The 17,606-nt window shown below is 47.4% G+C and overlaps 1 protein-coding gene across 4 annotated transcripts in view; it reads right to left on the reverse strand.

Moving 5' to 3' along the window:
• PRC1 (protein regulator of cytokinesis 1) overlaps window positions 1-17,606 on the reverse strand; it is a 626,832-nt gene that overhangs the window by 309,771 nt on the left and 299,455 nt on the right. For all 4 annotated transcript variants that reach the window (XM_069625201.1, XM_069625203.1, XM_069625202.1 and 1 more), the window contains exon 9: window positions 4,634-4,729. In XM_069625201.1, the coding sequence (XP_069481302.1) occupies window positions 4,634-4,729 (96 nt within the window). The remainder of the gene's footprint in view (window positions 1-4,633; window positions 4,730-17,606) is intronic.

The following is a 17,606-nucleotide window of genomic DNA, read 5'->3' on the forward strand; positions in this document are numbered from 1 at the left end:
GTGATGCGGTCCCAGACACTACAAGCAGAGCCCTAGCAAAGCAACGCTCACAAGAGGAACTGGCAAATCCCAGACGCTGCCGGCATAGATTGTGGACTACGCGACCGCAGAACCGGAGCAGGAGAGGACGACAACGGAAAAGAAAAAAAGATCTTCCCGATGATGCTAGTGTGTCCAGCCCCGACCGCACGGAGAAAAAGACTGAAGGGCGATGCAGAGCTAAGGGCACGGTTACGGCCACGTGTGGTACCCCGGGTAACATTTTTCAATTTCATGCTTTTTTTTTTTTACAAAAAGTGCTCTGTTCCCGTCCCGTCACATAGGACGGAATGTCCCAGAAGTATGGAAGAAAGGGGACGGGACGTAGGAGTAATACAGTTTGTAAATGAAAGTGAAACTTTTCTTTTATCAGGGATTCCCGGTCTGACAGGGAATATTCATGAGCATGTGAATCCGTGCCAGACCCCATGCTGGAGAAATTTACTCATCTGTGAATTGGTTGTGCCTCTTAAAAGTAATGCTGTTGGCTTTACTTAATTTCTTTCAGAATATTAGTGTGTATATTAGTGTGTAAATTCAACTGGGGTTTGCTTTCCCTGGTCTGTTTTATACAGATTCTAAAATGGCCTCACGTTTATCCCTACACCTTTAAGTGGCTGGTAGCTCCTTTAAAAAGTATATGGATTTTACTTACCTTGAGGTGGTGTGCCATCCTAAAACAAGTTAGAGTTGCTGCTTACCGTGATCTGTGTTCCACTGATCTGAAAAGCAACTCTAAAAAAGGTCCTATTCACCTATAATTTATCCTCAACGTAGTTATAGGTTTTTACTGTTCCTTGAATGAGTGTTCCACTATTCAGAAAAGCATATTCTTAAGTTGGTTTACTATGTGATTTCTTTGTTGAGCGTCACTGCATAAATGACAGTCTACTACTCTTGTATTACAGAAATAAATCTAAAACTAACTCATGGTTTTTGCTGCCCAACAATAGGTGAGACCTATACTAAATGTGTCTGCTAAAGTTGGGCGTCCCGGAATTACTGCTAGGTGATCTAAATAAGGTGTTATGACTTGGTCTGTGTACCTTCAAGCATTGTGGTTGGTTTTTATAAATGTGTTTATGACTATGACCAGTACTTACCCCAAGACTTAACTTGGCCTCCATGGATTTATGATAAACCTTTTTTTATAATACTTCTGTTTGCAAGTGTTTCTATTGAATCCTTGGTCTACTACAGGTTCAGTGTACTTTCCTACTGCCCTTTTTCCCTCCTAAAATAGGCCTGACTGCTCAGTCTACCTTACCATATACTCATGTGGTACATACCTATAGTAAGGGTGGAGTCTTGTACTGTCTCAGTTTAATGATTTTACTAAGCCCGTAATTGGACTTCAGAAAAAGGAGCCCCTTGTTAGGACAGTTTTCAGAAGCCCAGGGCTTAGTAAAATGCCATCCGAGATTAACTTCGAGCTTTGCACCCAAGGACTGGCCAAAACAGGTTAAGAAACAAGTTACTTACTTGTAACTGTTGTTCTCCAGCATGGGTCTGGCATGGATTCACATTCTCATGAATATTCCCCGTCGTCAGGCTGGGAATCCTCGGTAAAGAAAAAACCAGTATCAGTTTCGTTTCTGATCTGTCTTTCGTAGTAGTAACCAAACCCTGATCTCTGCGTCATACTGACCACAGCCAATGACTGCCCTCTACCTAAGCCCCGCCTCTGGCAGCCATCTTCAGATTTGGTAGCACGTGAAGTGGCAGTATGACCAAGTGAAGAGCCGCAGAGGGGTAGGCGGGAGGGTTCGCATGTGAATCCATGCCAGACCCATGCTGGAGAACAACAGTTACAGGTAAGTAACTTGTTCCTTCTCCAGCATGGGGTCTGGCATGGATTCACATGCTCATGAATAAAGAATACATAGCAGTGCACATGCACAACCACGGGAGATGGCAAAGGCTCAACATTAAGCAAATCTTACCTCCTCACCAGGCTCACCTTAGGCGAACAGGTTGCGCAGCACTGCTTGGCCGACCCTGGACTCCTCCCTGGAATCCCGATCAACGCAGTTGAATTTCGTGAAGGTGTGCGTCGACCTCCACGTAGCAGCCCTGCAGATGTCCAGCAAGGGCACACCAGATAGGAACGCCGTGGTAGCTGCGATCGCTCTGGTGGAATGGGCTCTCGGTCGGCCAGGCAGGGGTCGGTTTGCCAACCGATGACCGTACATGATACAGCCGGAGAGCCATCTGGAAATGGAAGCCTTCGAGAGAGCCTTCCCCTGATTGACAGGTCCAAAGTTCACAAAGAGTTGTGACGTCTTCCGAAAACCCTTCGTGCGGTCCACGTAGAACTTCAGCGCTCTAGCCACATCCAGCGAGTGCATAGTCCTCTCAGCCGGCGACGGGAAGAAAACGGGCAACACCGAGGGTTCGTTGAGGTGGAAGTCCGACGGCACCTTGGGCATGAAGGAGGGGTGCGTCCTGAGCACTACCCTCGTGTCGTGAAAAAGTCAAGTACGGGGCCTTGCAGGAAAGGGCCTGGATCTCTCCCAACCGTCGTGCGGAGGTGATGGCCACAAGAAACGCTGTTTTCCACGACAAGAACTCCCGGTGCCAGCGGACTCGCAGTGCTTGGCCTTGTGTTGGACCCCAGTCGCCGGGGCGTCCTCAAAGGTCTTAGAAGACCGCTTGGATTTCTTCTTCTCGCCTGACGGGCTCTTCCCTTCCAGCCAGTTGGCGAGACGTTGATGGCGGTCCTTCATGGTCCGCTCCGACATATTGCCGCAAAACGCACAGTCCTTCTCCACGTGCGTCTTGTCCTCATGTAGGCAGTAAAGACAAAAGGAGTGTTCGTCCTCCTTAAAGACATTCTGAAGCTGGCATCCAGGGCAGACCCTGAACAGCTTTCCGGGCGTCGAGCTTCCCTTCTCCTGGGCCATGTCCGAGATGGGCCTGAGAAACTTCTGGAGTCCTCCAAACGTGTAGCTCGACGAAATCTTCACCCTTGAGGGGCGTAGACGAATCCGACACGGGTCCCCGTTGATCGGATGACGAATCGGTGGAGCTTGAGGCTCTTTTTGACCGAAAAAAATCGAAGTTTGAGAAAAAACGTGAAAAAATAGCACTAACGCTCGAGAGCAATAGCACGAGGATCCCAACACTTGAACGTGCGGTAAAAATCTGAAGATGGCTGCCAGAGGCGGGGCTTAGGTAGAGGGCAGTCATTGGCTGTGGTCAGTATGACGCAGAGGTCAGTGATTGGTTGCTACTACGAAAGACAGATCAGAAACGAAACTGATACTGGTTTTTTCTTTACCGAGGATTCCCAGCCTGACGACGGGGAATATTCATGAGCATGTGAATCCATGCCAGACCCCATGCTGGAGAATTTTGGACTTAATGACGGCAATGGAAGGAAGTGTGCGCCACAAGATCGGCCATTCCCTCAATTGATGCAGCAAACAGGACACTCACAGAGGCTGTCAAGGAGATTCTAACAATACATGAGAAGATGAAGGAAACAGGACATTAGGTCAACCACCTGGATGGAGAACCTATTTGTATGGGTGCCAACCTGCCTAGCAGCAATTTTCAGAAAAAATGTCCCTCTCCTCTTCGTGGTGCTCGTCGCAGTCTACATCGGGTGCGTCATCGACTGGTGCTATTGCAGCAAAAAAGAACTGGGCGAATAATGAACGCTAATAAAGCAGAACTAAAAACGTGTTACGCGAGTGTTGGGTAAGATTTGAAGCTTAGTAGAAGGGATAGAAATATCCTTTTTACCCTTGGGAACTGTAGTTCTCACAAGGTTAGCCAGAGGAAATAAAAGGGAGACGAAAGTGCAACCCTGTAAGAATAAAAATGTATATAACTAAAGTTGGCAAAGAGGATATAAACGGTCACTATGGCTAGTCTTAGAAAATGACACCCATAAAAAGAGTAAAAAGGTTCCCACTCACTGAAGTATAGGGAAAAATAATACACCAGTGCATCAAAAAGTTCCGGGGTTCTCACAAATGAGGTAGATTTAGCACGAAGGTTAAAATCTTACAACATGGAGGAAAGCAGGATTTCATAAAATAAAGCAAAAAAAGAACGAACAAGGGTTCCCATAGTCGGAGCAAAAGAATGAAGGGCAAGTGTTCACCCCATTCAGGAGAGTAGACAAAAAGATCAAGGCATCGAAAAAAGTGCTCGGTCTCTCACAGGTAGAGGTTATTTAACAGAAAAATGAAAAATCTCCCCAAAACCTTGTAGCACCACCTCCTGACGTATACCTCAGAGGAAGAGCATGCACTTTAGTGCAAGCCAAATTATTTGAATGAGAGGATTAGTGTCAGACCGATCTGGTGCAAAACAGGCTGATACATACTTTAATCCAGTAATTTGGTTTTAATCACTAGTGCAGTAGCACATTCTGCTAAATTAAAATGCTGTGCAATATAGAATCACCACTAGTAAATAGACATTTTAAATGAAGATCTTGCATAAACACAGGGTTTCCGCAACTGCTGCATGCATATACCCTGGAATTGGTCGATCTTTTACTTTGTTGTATACGACAATGGGTGCAAGCTTACATTCTACAAAGTTAGTGTAGTGGAACATATAGCCTTATTACATCTTATACCTTTGGAAGAGTTTTTTGTAGTTTTGCCCGCTGCTTCTCTTCTTTTAGCAGATTGCCCCCTCGGTTTGCAAACCTATTGGGGTCTCTTGCTTTTTTCTAAAGAAACAAAATAAAGCCTTCATTAGCCAATACCCAAATCCAGGTTGCAGTTCAAACAGGATTTACTCAAGTACATGAATTGTTGTAATATGCAAATTATAATTTTATTTTTTTTTAACAGTCGGCGATAACAGAAATACTGTTTGCTGAGAATATGCATACATATTTGCAACCAACTCCAAGCATCTCTGGCGCTTGTTAGCAAGGCTCTACCTGACATCTTTTTCACCCTTACCACTAGTTTTGTGAAGAATAAACATTTTGTGTCAGGGGCCAACGGATATGCCAACAATCTGTAGTCAATGTGTAGAGTACATTTTGATCAACCCTGGGGTGGATTGAGGAAGTCCTATTATGGTGAACAGGGAGACACTGAATTCTAGCCAAACCCAATAACGGTAAGGGAGCAGGGTAGCAAAGCTCAAGAGGGGAATCAGTGGTCTATAACAAGTCTGTTCGGACATCTTTCTGAAGTCCAACTAAGGTCTTAGTAAAACCATTCAACTGAGACAGTACAAGACTCCACTCTTAGTATAAGGCTGTACCACCTGAGTTCAGGGTAGTGTAGACAGAGCAGCCAGGCTTCCCTTAGGAGAGAGGTCTGTAGAATCAGTACAAAGAAATAGTAATATAAATGGTCCAATGAACACTGAAACACTATACATTGTAAAAAATGTTTTATTTAAATACAAGTACGCCCCGATAACTCTTGGGGGTAATAAGTACTATCACAGATCATATAAACACATAGAAAACCCCAACATTATGCTTCAAGGTACACAGGCCAAAGCATACAACCTTATTTGGAACAGCAGTTCTAGGAAGTCAAACCAATAGTTACATTTTAGATTACTGTCAGTAATATTAGGAAAGTTGACCCTAGCACTTGTACCGTGATGCTCAGCAAGGAATATCACAGTAAACCAACTGGACAATATACTTTTTGCTAATAGTGGAAAATTTAGTCTAGGTACAGTAAAAACCTTTAACTTCTATTGTGATAACCCACAGTTATACTAGGCGAGTAAAACGTAAGGATGTAATATTCCATTACAGGTGCTTTTGAGATCAGTAAAACAGACTGAGATAAGCAATAACTTATTTCTGGATGGCAACAGCTACCTCAAGGTACGTAAAATGTACACACTTTTTAAAGGAGCTATCAGCAACTCAAAGGCAGGTGTAAGACTGTTGGTCTAGAACAGACTAGGGGGACGCAAAACCCAATGTTACACTTTATGAACAACCCAAGGTTATTCTAGGTAGGTAAAACCTAGGGCAGATTTATTCTGGACAGGCAAACAGCAGGTCAAGGGAAGCAAGACCCAGTTGGTAAACATGCACCTTTAAGGCGGCAAACTTCTTAATATTGCCACTCAACTCTCGCTCTGCTGTCAAACACTCCTCTGACATCTGCCACCTCCTTGAAGAATTAGACCTTGGTCTTACTGAGACATGGTTCACGGCCAGCTCTGTCACAAGCTTTGACACTCCTCCCTGATGGCTACAAAATCCTCTCAGCACCCTGATCCTCCCAGTCCGAGGGGGGGGGGGGGGACTAGCCCTGATCTTTCCTGAGTGGATTCCTGCCTCTATCATTCCCACTCAGACCTACTCTTTTGAATGCCTTTGTCTGTAGGCTCTCTCTCGCCCACCCATTCCCTTACTATGGTTACCATCTACCAGCCTCCTGGTTAAATGACATCTCTCTGAGTGGGCAGACCTCTCCTCCTCCATCCTGGCCTCTACCACTCAACTCCTCCTCAGTGACCTCAATATACATTTAGACTTTGTTCCTCCTCTGTACTCTTCCGTGACCTCTGACTCCCTCTCCCTGCCCATCCTCCCCTCTGGCCCGACTCACTCTGCAGGGCACACACTGTCTTGAACTACTCTGACCTCCCCCTCCATCCCTGTGACCACTCTTTACTGGAGCGATCACTCCCTCTGATCAATCCCCCTCTTCCCCCCCCCCCCCCAAGCCAAGCCTTCCCCAACACTGCCACCTACCTTCTCGGACATCCGGCCCATGAAGCGTGTGTCAGTTGAGGCTTTTGCCGCCACTTTCTCTCACCCAGCCCCTCCACCTTTGGCTGGCTCACATCCTGACAAAGCACTGTCTCTGCTCTACTCTTCAATTTCTGATACACTTTATGCTCTTACCCCTGTCATGAGGATCAGTTTGAAGTCCAAAGCCAAGTGCAATTCCTGGTACGACTCTGACCTAGCTACACTGAAACGTAAATGTAGGGCAGCTGAGAGGAAATGGAGGACTTCCTGTTCATCCTCTGACAAACAGAGTCTGAATTGCCTTTGTAGCAGGCGACAGGCCAGTCCTCACCAAGAGGAGAGTCCACATTCAAGCTCGTGTCTCTGCGGTATCTAACAAATCAGCCGAACTCTAAAATCTGCAAGGAGCTGGCCAAACCTGCTGCAGTCTCTACCCCTCCTGTTGCCTCCCAGGCTCTTCGCAATGCCCTTGCCTCTCACTTCATTTAAAAAACCCAGGCCATCCTGTCCACCCTCTAACCCACACTCCTCCTCTCCCCTCTCCATCTGTGCTTGCTTACCCTCCTTTAGCCACCCCCCACCATCCTACTCGTCCTTTCCTCTTTTCTCCCGACAAGGTCACTAGACAAGTCTTGCTCCGGCCCTTGCTGATTTTGCAACCACTCCTTTGCCTCGGGATCCATCCCCTCCCATCTGAAGCACTCCTTTGTGCATCCTCTTCTCAAGAAACCCACAGCTGATCCTTCTTGTCCAGCTAACTATCGCCCAACTTCAATTACTCCCTTTCTGGGCAAACTCCTGGAAAAGTTGGCCATCTCTCAGCTTAACCTTCATTCCAATTCTGTTGGCTGTCTCCATGACCACCAGTCTGGCTTCAGAGCTGCCAGAAGCACGGAAACTGCTCTCCTGAACATCCTTTAAGATCTGCTCTCCAACCTGGACTAACATTCCCTCTGTCCTCATCCTCCTCGATCTCTTCTGCCTTCGACACGGTCAACCATACCATCCTGCTCAACAGTCTCCTTGAAAACCTGGGCCTGACCTGGCTGATTTCCTTCCTTTCAGATCAACCCTCCCAGGTTCTACTTGGGTCCTTCCTTTCATCTATCTTCCTCTCTACCTGTGGTGTTCCCCAGAGGTATAACCTCTCTCCCTGGCTTTTCAACCAATACCTGACAACTCTCATCCACTGCATTGCCACTTTCTGCTCAAATTTCCAGTGCTATGCTGACACTCAACTCATTTTCAGGCTGACCTCTGCCACCTCCTCTCCCTCTCTCTTCTCCGATTGCCTAACTGCCATTCAAGATTGGTGCACAGCCAATGATCTTTGTCTGAATGCCAGCAAGACTGAGATCCTCCTCATCGGCACACCTTCACCATCCTTTCCCCTCTCTCTGGCCAGCCACGCTTGACCGCCCTCCTACCTCCACCTGCGAGGCTAAGAACCTCGGGGTCATCTTTGACTCCACCCTTTCCTTCTCTGCCCACATCTCTGAGGTCTCTAAAAAGTCACGTTTCCTACTGCACCTCCTCAGAGGTACTCTTCCGTTCCTCTCCTTCCCCCAGAAGCTCATGGTATCCCAAGCTCTGGTTCTCTCTAGCTTGGACTATTTTAACAGCCTCTTTCTAAATCTACCTGCCTCTACTCTCCGCAACTAATCCAGAACAGGACTGCGAGACTGGTCCTTGGCCTCAAGCCCTGGGATCGTATCTCTCCAGCTCTGAAATCTCTCCAATGGCTCCCAGTGGATGCCAGGATTAAATTCAAAACCCTGTGCATTGTCCACAAGGCTTTCTGGGGCCTGGGTCCAAAACACCTTCAGCTATCCCTCCGCAAATACCTCCCCTCTCAAGCTCTTCGCTCCTCTACCTCCAACTCTCTTAGGGTCAGTCATTTTTCAAAGTAACAAGCTAGGGGTAGATCTAGTCTTCGGCTGGGGCCTCCCTCTGGAACAGCCTCCCTGCCACTCTAAAACTTGAGAACCATCTCCGGTTCCGGAAGCACCTCGAGACCTTCCTCTTTTCTTCTGCCTTCGCTCCCCCTCTCCCCTGCTGATCTGTTCTCTTGGCACCGTGCACATGGCCACCCTCTGTCCTCCAGACCCAGGTACCTGCTCACCCTGCCACCCTCCCGCACTGCCTCCTGGCCACCCCTTGCACTGGGTTCTGTGTCTGTACCCATACAGCCCCCCCTTTTTCTTCCTGCACTTATCAGACCTACCCTGTCTGCTGCCTTAAACCTAACACTTGCAAAGTGCTGGCTGCACTACCACTGTATGTTACATTTATTATTTATTGTTATTTATCTGTTTCTCCTCTGCTTCGCACTTTCCACTCCTCTCCCCCCTTCCATGCACTTTTCCCCTCACCCTCTCACAAGCACATGCGCATTCTCAATGTAACTGGGCCTAGTAATATCGCTGTTTAGTTCACCCTGTTCCCCTCCCTTACCTTGCTCTGTAACACTTGTGTACGAGCGCGATAGAAATAAAATATCAATATCAATTCTCCGAAAGAAATAGTAAAGCCAGAAGCATTACTTTTGGTAAAGGGGCACAGCCAATTTACATGCGAGTAAAATAACCTTATATCTACTTTGCTTTAGAATGGCTAAACAGTTTCTAAGGAAAGAAAGAGGTTCATTATACTTTTCAGAATGGCTGAACATTTCTAAGGTGAGTAATAACTTTTGTAACTGTTCACTCGCAGTTACCAACCAACTTCTTTTGCAAATAAGAAACTTTTAAAAACACTCTTTTCTAGGCAAATCAGTTTTTAAATAGGTGTCTTTAACAAGGGCAACAGAGATAATATACTTTAAATTACTTTTCCAGAAACAACACAAAGATAGATCCTTTAGAGATGCTTCTTACACACTTCCTACACCCCGAGGTGACTTCACTAACTAGGACAGTCATGGCATTTATATACCACTCGTACACTTTGTAGACTGAGGTTTGCAGAAAGGAAAGGTTAGAGGAAGGAAAAAGGTTAAACAGGTTCTCGGGGCATGAGTATACTTCTATCTTTCAATGAAGTCTAGACAAAACCTTTCCCAGCAATAATAGTTAAAAACCAAGATATCACCTCCGAGGGACAGAAAATGTCAGTCAATTGGAGCACACTATGGAGCTGAGGCCCTTAGATAAAGTGTTTCACAAAGTTAGAGAATTTCTGAGGAAAAGTCACTGTAGGTCACAAGCTGGTACACTTGTGGGAAGTAGTGTTGAAATCAACTCTAGCAATGTAGCTACTGCGAGTCTCAACTGATAAGAGCAAAGTAGAAAACTGAGGTAAGTACCCAAAGTCGGAACAGTACCTCTGGGTAGAAGAATGGTCCAGCTGGCTTCTGTCTGGTTGCAGCAATGCAGATCCTGGGACGTCAGGACAACGCCTGCAGCAGCAATTCAGTGGTTGGCGGCAGCTAACGGCTGTTTTCAGATCAGTGGCACTTCAGTTTCAGCATGCGGCAAACAGCACCACCGCGGATCTGATGCGGGTTGGGCTTCCTTCACTACTTGGGTCCTGCATTCTGGTGAGGGGACTCTAGCTCTGGTCGTCCTGCTCCTGAAGGGTCCTTCGGAGACTCCTGGTGCTTTTGGCGGATTACAGACGTTGCACTAGATTACAGATTTCTCAACCACTGGCACTCTGTTCCTGCAGCAGCGAAGAACTACAGCCAGTCCGGGAAGATGGTCCAGTGAAGTTTGTCTCAGGGTTAGTTGGCCGCACTAACCCAAGGGAAGAAGTCATTCCTTCCGGAGCTTCTCTTGTCGATCAGAAAATGGAGTTTCATTACAGCAGCAGGGCTTCACCAGGCAATTCAAAGGTCCAGGAGGATGCAGCAAGTTTCATTCACGGTTTCTTCATCGGGGTGTTGTTCCCAGTGGTAGACTGCCTCTAGTCCCAAAAGCTTTGCCTTTTAAACATGTTTCTCCAATTTATGCACAGCTTAGCTGTACCTCACAGCAGGGTGGCTGTCCTTTCAGGACAGCCAGCCAATCGGGAGTGTGCATTCAGGATTCCTAAAGACAAAAGGACAGGGGAGTTTTGGGAACCTCCCTCGCTTCCTGCCCTTCCTGACATACTGGAGCCAGAGGCGTGTTTCAATACTGAAGCCCGTCAAAGGCAAAACGAACAAAGGGCTCAAACCTGGCTTGGCGCGCAGAGTAAACCCCAAGAAAGCTCAAACACACAAAAGGGCGGGGGAAAAAAAAGACCAGGTCATTTTGACAAAACAGTCACCCATGGGTGCTATACTGCAGCTGAGAATTTAGGAACAATAAATGTTACATGAGTAGGTAGGATAAGAGGCTACTAAGTAAGCCCCCAGCACTCCACATAAGATGGTGTGTGCTGGACCTACAAAGAGAAAAAGTAAAGTCAATTTCACTTTACTATTCCTGGGAACAGTAGTTCACCCAAGAATAAAGGTATTTAAAGCTTATGAGAAATCTAAAGGATTTCTCTGTGACACTGCACTGAAGGTGCTGTGTGTCACCATACAAATAGTAGACTCCTATGGAGTTAGTCCGACTCTGGAAAAAAAAGGGCAATCCAAATCAGGTCAAAACACGAGAGAGTGAGAAAAAGGACTCACTCCAGGGTAAAAAAATAAAAGACCTAAAGTCAAGCAAAAGAGCTGGTGGTCTCTAAGGTTGAAGGGGAATTAGCACAGAAATTAGAATTCTCCCAAACACTCGCCATTATTTCAGATGCAGTGAGTCTGCCTCCTACCAAGGTCTTGTTAACTAGCCTCAGAGGTTTCGAGGCGGCTGTTGGAGTAGTGGCTGATGGTGAAGTAGCCACTGCCTGGGCGGTCTTAGTGCCTCTTCACAGTCCCCCACAAGGGAATCTTTTTTGGACCTCTTTGATTCGACAGTCCGCTCCCCCTTCAAACTGAAGAGTAAAAGCCAAAGGACTTAACCCCTCTGAGGTGTCCCGATGGAGATTTGGCGGCTGCTTTGGAGGTCTGCAGTTTCTTTAGGCTCTCATCAGCCTTGCTACCAAATAATGTGTGCTGTCAAAGGGCATGTTAAGAAGTCTGGATTGCATATCAGGAGCAAAACTGGACTTAACCAGGCAAATCTGCGCATTACTGTACTAACCGCCATTGACCTGCTGATCATGCCAGCAGTGTTGAGACCTGTGTGGAGGGATTTGCACATCACGTCCTTCCCATCCTTGACTAGATTGAAAAATGTGTCTCTTTCGCCCCCTTCGGGGATATGCTCAGTCGCCGTTGCTATAAATTACCAAATTGTGCAAGTGAACCTGGCCAACATGCACGTAGCATTCACAGACTTTAGGGCCATACTCCCCGCAGAGAAACCGTTCTGCCCAAAGCGTTGCAACGCTTGTCATCTCGGTCTAGGGGAATAGTCTGCTATGCATTTTGTCTTGAGGTGGACGCGGCAGCCTTCACCACCTTAACATTCAGGAGTCGAATATTTTGCCAGATAACTGGAGTCACTACTGGACGCCCTGTATTTGGACGTTCGCTTTTTATTTACTTCCGGAATTCGGACGTCTCCCAGTTTGTATTTACTCATCTTTGCAGAGCCAGAGCCACATGGAAAAGAATAGGATCCTCCTGGGGTCCTTTATCTAGGATATCTGTAAAATCAACCTGCTCTTATATTGATGTGGGTCTTTTCCACCCCATGTATTCAACCACCCTGGGCATTAAATGACTAAGCCCCACCTGCGTGGTCAGTTGGTCCAGGTCTCCCAAATTCTAATTCAGGGGACGTAGCTAGTCCACTTGCATTTTTCAGGGACTCCTGTAGATTAGATTCCTCTGGGATCAAGGGTTCATCGAACACAGGTGTTCCATATTGTAGGCCAAAGGGACGTGAAACAGAGGAATGTTCTACCTCCTTGTGTATAGAAGAAAGTGATTCAAAGAAATCCTTTCTTGGTAGTGGTGTACATGTCTTTTCATCAACCCTCGATGGAGTCTAGGGTGGCGCTGAAATGTAATGGCGTGGACTTTTTAGGGTCTGACTAGGAGTCTTTCGGCACCGATGGGGTCAACTACTACTTCCTCATTGGAGATTTGCCTCGACTCTAGGGATCCTTCCACCGCTCCAGAGGAGATTTTTCCTCGCCTCCTGGGCCCGAGGGCGCACAGGTTTTGCCCTCTTTTCTTGTAGAGTTTTTCGGACCAGGTCATGGCTTTCATGAGTCTTTGAGGGGGTAAATGCTGCATTCTTGAATATTTATTATAATTTTTCCAACTCAGCTGGAAACGCTGTGTTAGGCAAGAATTGATGTAGTAACCCTGTGGGAGACTACACAACCCTTGTCCTCTTGGTATCCGGTAACCCACCTATTGGTCTAGGCCTGTGCTACACCCGTTGGTAGCAGCCAGGTTTATCTCAAGAGGGGTAAATGTGAGCTTAGTGCTGTTGCAATGAAATCCACCAATACAAGTGTTAGGTAAGATTTGGACAGCACTGGTAAATCTTCCTGACCTGGGTCAACCTCAGAACTTTGCTTTATTAGTGGGATATTTTTCCATAATACCTCAGTGAGTGGGAACCTTTTTCCGCAGTCACATAACCTTTAACTTTTTTATGGGTGTCATTTTTAAGACTCTCCATAGTGTCTTTTTAAAGTTATCCTCTTAAAAAACTTATTGGCAATAAGTGCCTGTTGCTGGGTTGCCCTAGCGGCTCCCCTTTTAACTTTCTTTTGAGAACCTTGGGAGAACTAGATGTCATGATCCATCGTCCCTGGAAGTTATGGACTCAATGGAAGCATTGAGTCGATCGGTGGAAGTGTACGCAGCGGTCTAGTGCTTTTCTTACAACCTGACGTATTGAAATACGTGCCGTCAGGTAACGCTCATTGCGTTGCAACACAGCGTTTTTCAGGTTTACACGCTTACCGAGCTTTTCTGCCGTCTGCAGTTACCTGTTCCTCCTTTCCTTTTATGTGTTTTCTTCCCGTTTTTGCCTTCCACTCTGTTTGTCCCGCTCCTGTTTTCCCACGGAGCTTCCTTACCTCCTCTCCTTCGTTCTTCCAGCTCCTGTCCTTTCTGGCTCTACTGCTTTGGAAACGAAGGTTCGTTTGCATACTTCCCTCCTTCCTGGTCCTAGGCCACTGTCCATCAGTGTCTACTTGGGTTCACCGGCATATGCAGAGATTTTATTCCGGAACCAGCACTTCATTCTCTGACCCGGTTCTGCTGTTAAATTCTGGAAGTTGTATTCCTACACAGCCCACGCCAAGTAACATCTTGTCTCTCACGGACCAACTCATCTGAATCAAGGCTTTATCCCTGATCGTGGGGGGCGGCTCACTGGGGGGTCCCCATTGCCGTGCTAGTTGCTTTTAGGCAAGGTGGCCTCCAGAAGGGCTAATCCCAAAATCCACAGAAAAGCCTGATTCTGCCTGGAGAGAGAAGGGAAATAACGACAGAAGGATCCTCTGAGGATTGGTCTACAGGTGAGGAGGAGGAGGTGGGGGATAAGAATACAGTATCGGAAAGATTACCACCAAAGCCTTGAGACTACAGTTCCCAATGGTAGAAAGAATCTTTGGATCCCTTTTACAATTTGTTAAGTGAAACCAGCACAACCCACCTTATGTGGAGTGCTGGGGAGATGCAATGTATCCCCTTTCACATTAAAATTAACAATCGTTACAGTGACCAGCTTACCTTCAATGGCTGGTGGCAGTGATACCTTGTATTTGGCGCACCTTTGCTACGAGCTGTGTTCACAGCTGCAGTAAAGGGAGCCAAGGGTGTCCATTTTTACCAAAATGGCCATGTCTTCTTTTTTCGCCATTTTAATGTGTCGTTTCTTGTCCCTTCCCCTGACATCCAGGGCGGGAAATTCCTTTGTGTGATTTTTACCTTCGGCGGGAGTCCTCTGGACTCCCCCACCCAGGCTCCAGTCAGTCTGAGAGCAGGAAGTGAGGGAGGAGTCCAACACTCCCCAGCCCTTTGTCTTACGCCTTGCTTGAATGGGGACAAAACCCAGTGGGGGGCTGGCTGTCCTGATTGGACAACCAGACCGTCCCTTCTTGTACAATGCAGGGAGAGAATGCAGAGGTTGTACTGTAGTTCCCGATAAATACTGCGAACTTGTAAGCTAAAGAAAAGTTGACCACTGGAACCGAAACCGAAGAGGAAGATTAAGAAAAAGCGGCTGAGACAATTTCCAGCGATCAGAGAGCCTGCTGTAGCCCCTCCTATCGACCCGGAACTCCGAAAACGTTGACCCACTAGACTCAAGAAGGCCTGCATTTTGACCCATCCCACGCGTTGCTGCGATCATGCGTTGTTGCAAAACCCCAATACCCTGGGACCTCGAGCCATCAAGCGGTGCATGGTCTTCCGAATTCCAAAACTACGAGAAACGTCTTGTGCATCCTGGTGGATCTCCTGGTACACGAATCTAGTCCGAAATGTCCTCACCAGTGGGCTGGATCTTTAAAACGACGAGAATTCAACCTGATTTTCTGTCTTCTTCTGTGCTCCTCGAAAAAGGGGCCAAATCCACAGAACCACATTCAGCCACGAGGGAACCCTTGCCTAGAGCCTTCTTCATTGATTCCTGCTGCAAAGTCCCTTCTGAGGTCTTGTTTTCAGTCACCACGACAAGGAATCCACTGACCTGGTATTTGGCTGCAGACCCTGAAGTTCTCCTGCTGCAAAATCTTCAATGCTGAGGTACTGTTTTCGGCTTTGGTTTACTTACCGTAAGCCTGTTAGGATTACTGTGAAGCTGTGGGTTGTTTTCTGTGATGGGGAGGCCTCTCATCCAGTGCACCAAGTCTCACTGCTAGAATCCTGCTAGGGTGTCTTTTTTGCGAAGCCCCTGGACCCTCTTCTAACCCTATAAGAAAAGTACTCACCCATTTGCCCAGTTTTCCGAAGGAACTCTGACTTTTGCTATTAAAGAACGACACTGCCGTTTGGTCACTAGTCCTAGTGACCCCCTGTTACAAAAGATTTCGTAATTGTGGGTAATTTTCCTTCCATGTGGCAACCCCTTAACTTTTTGCTGTTTTCACCAGGATCTAGACTTTGCCAGAGAAGTGCAGCCTTCTGCCGCACTCCTCTGGGCTTTCACTCCATTCTTACAGGGAAACTGACATGCCCTTAAGACAGTCAGTACAGGGAAACGTTTTCCGTAGTTTCTTTATCATGTTGCAGCTTTCGCGCAACATGGCACAAGAGGGCACTGTAAGCTAAGTTACTGCTCTCTTGGGTCTCTAGTATTCTACAGGCCCTAGATACTCTTTGGATTGATAATGAACGGTGCAAGTGAATCACGGACGGACTGGTGGCAGCGATCGTGTTTTTGAGCTCCTTTTGGCGTTTAAGCGCGTTTCGCGCACTTAGCCCAAAATGGTGGCCTGGCTCCCAAAATGGCCAGACCACGAGGCTCTTTGTCCTGTCCGCTGACCGTCTTGCCCCCTTCACCTTCCCCCAAGTCGAGGCGACCCAGGGCCTTCCTTATTTGGGCATGTACTTTCCCACGAAACACAGATGCTTCTGCAGGCTTCTACATGCCTTGTGTGCGCCTCCAGGATGTGGGCTGGGATGTCTGGTCCCAATACACATCCTGGGCACCAGAGAGTCTAGGGTGGTGTGAATGCCTGGGACCTCCGTGGTCCGTGATAGGTCCACATATGGTGTGAGTGTTTTGTGAGCAGATCTCCCATTGGGTCCCCTCCGTTTTGGCGCGAAGGGAACCATGGATAAGAGGGGGCTGGAAACACCACTACCAGGTCGATCTCCTGAGTTCTCACGAACAAAGGAATACAGGAGCCAAGTATCCTGCAACCACGAGGCTGAACCGAGGAATCGTTGGTGACCCGCTGAAGGACTGCTCCTCTGCACTGCTGTCGCTTTGTGAAACCCTTTCTACCTCGGATCGAACGAGAAGGCCTGTACTGGTACTTCAACCCTTGGAATAGTGGGAACTATTCTCGGCATCTTCATCTCCTGCACGTAAGCCTTCGGAAGTGTCTCTGGGCCATCCAGCAGACTGACCAGCCTACCCAGGAGTCTTACTCTAACCGCCGTCAGGTTGTGTTGTATTACGAGTCCTTGTCACTCTCACACGATTCGTACACTTGGCATTCCCAGGTCTGAAGTGAGTAGTGTACATTTGGCTGAAATACACCCGGCCGCTCCGTTGCCCTGCTGTGGTGACAAACTGTGCGGGTTCACTGCGTTTGGGACATCCTCAACTCCTGCTGCTGCGGAATCTACACGACGCCAAGAGGTCCCCTGCTCGTATCTGAACCTGCCAGCACTGAAACTGACGCGGAGAAGCCTGGGTCTGCCTGCATCGGGGACCGGTGAGTAGCATCGCTAGGAACTGGTCGCCCTCCTGCAGTAGCCCATCGCTTTTCCCCGCTGTGTCTAACAGCACGCCTTTCCGTACTCGCGCTCTGCTTCTGCCCCCAGTGGAGGCTGCGCTTTAGTCGCGGAACTCTGTTCATCTTCATTTGTTCATCAAACTAAACTGCCTGATTCTCTCGAAGAGACACTCCTTTTGCCCGTTGGCACCAGTCTGTGCAGGTACTTTTGAGCACAAGGCTCCACTCTTCGTAGGGCTTGGACTTCCTTTTAGTTAGGTGCCTCTGAAGGCGGACTGGGTCTAATTATTATTCGCACTGCCCGTTTTCCTCCCCATCTAGGTGGTCTACACATTTCGTGCGTCTAACTCGTTTGTATTTGTATATATATTGTATTAGATTTGTATGTGTTGGTTTATTAGAGTTTTGTTATTTCTCGCTACGGTCAATGTTACAAAGGCCTTGTAATAAATGTGTATATATTTTTAATATAACACCTGCTTGGAGTAATTTGTAAGTGTCCTTGCTTTGTGTGCTC

This window comes from Ambystoma mexicanum, chromosome 11 (assembly GCF_040938575.1).
Source record: "Ambystoma mexicanum isolate Mex_15411 chromosome 11, UKY_AmexF1_1, whole genome shotgun sequence".
In the NCBI taxonomy this organism is placed as follows: domain Eukaryota; kingdom Metazoa; phylum Chordata; class Amphibia; order Caudata; family Ambystomatidae; genus Ambystoma; species Ambystoma mexicanum.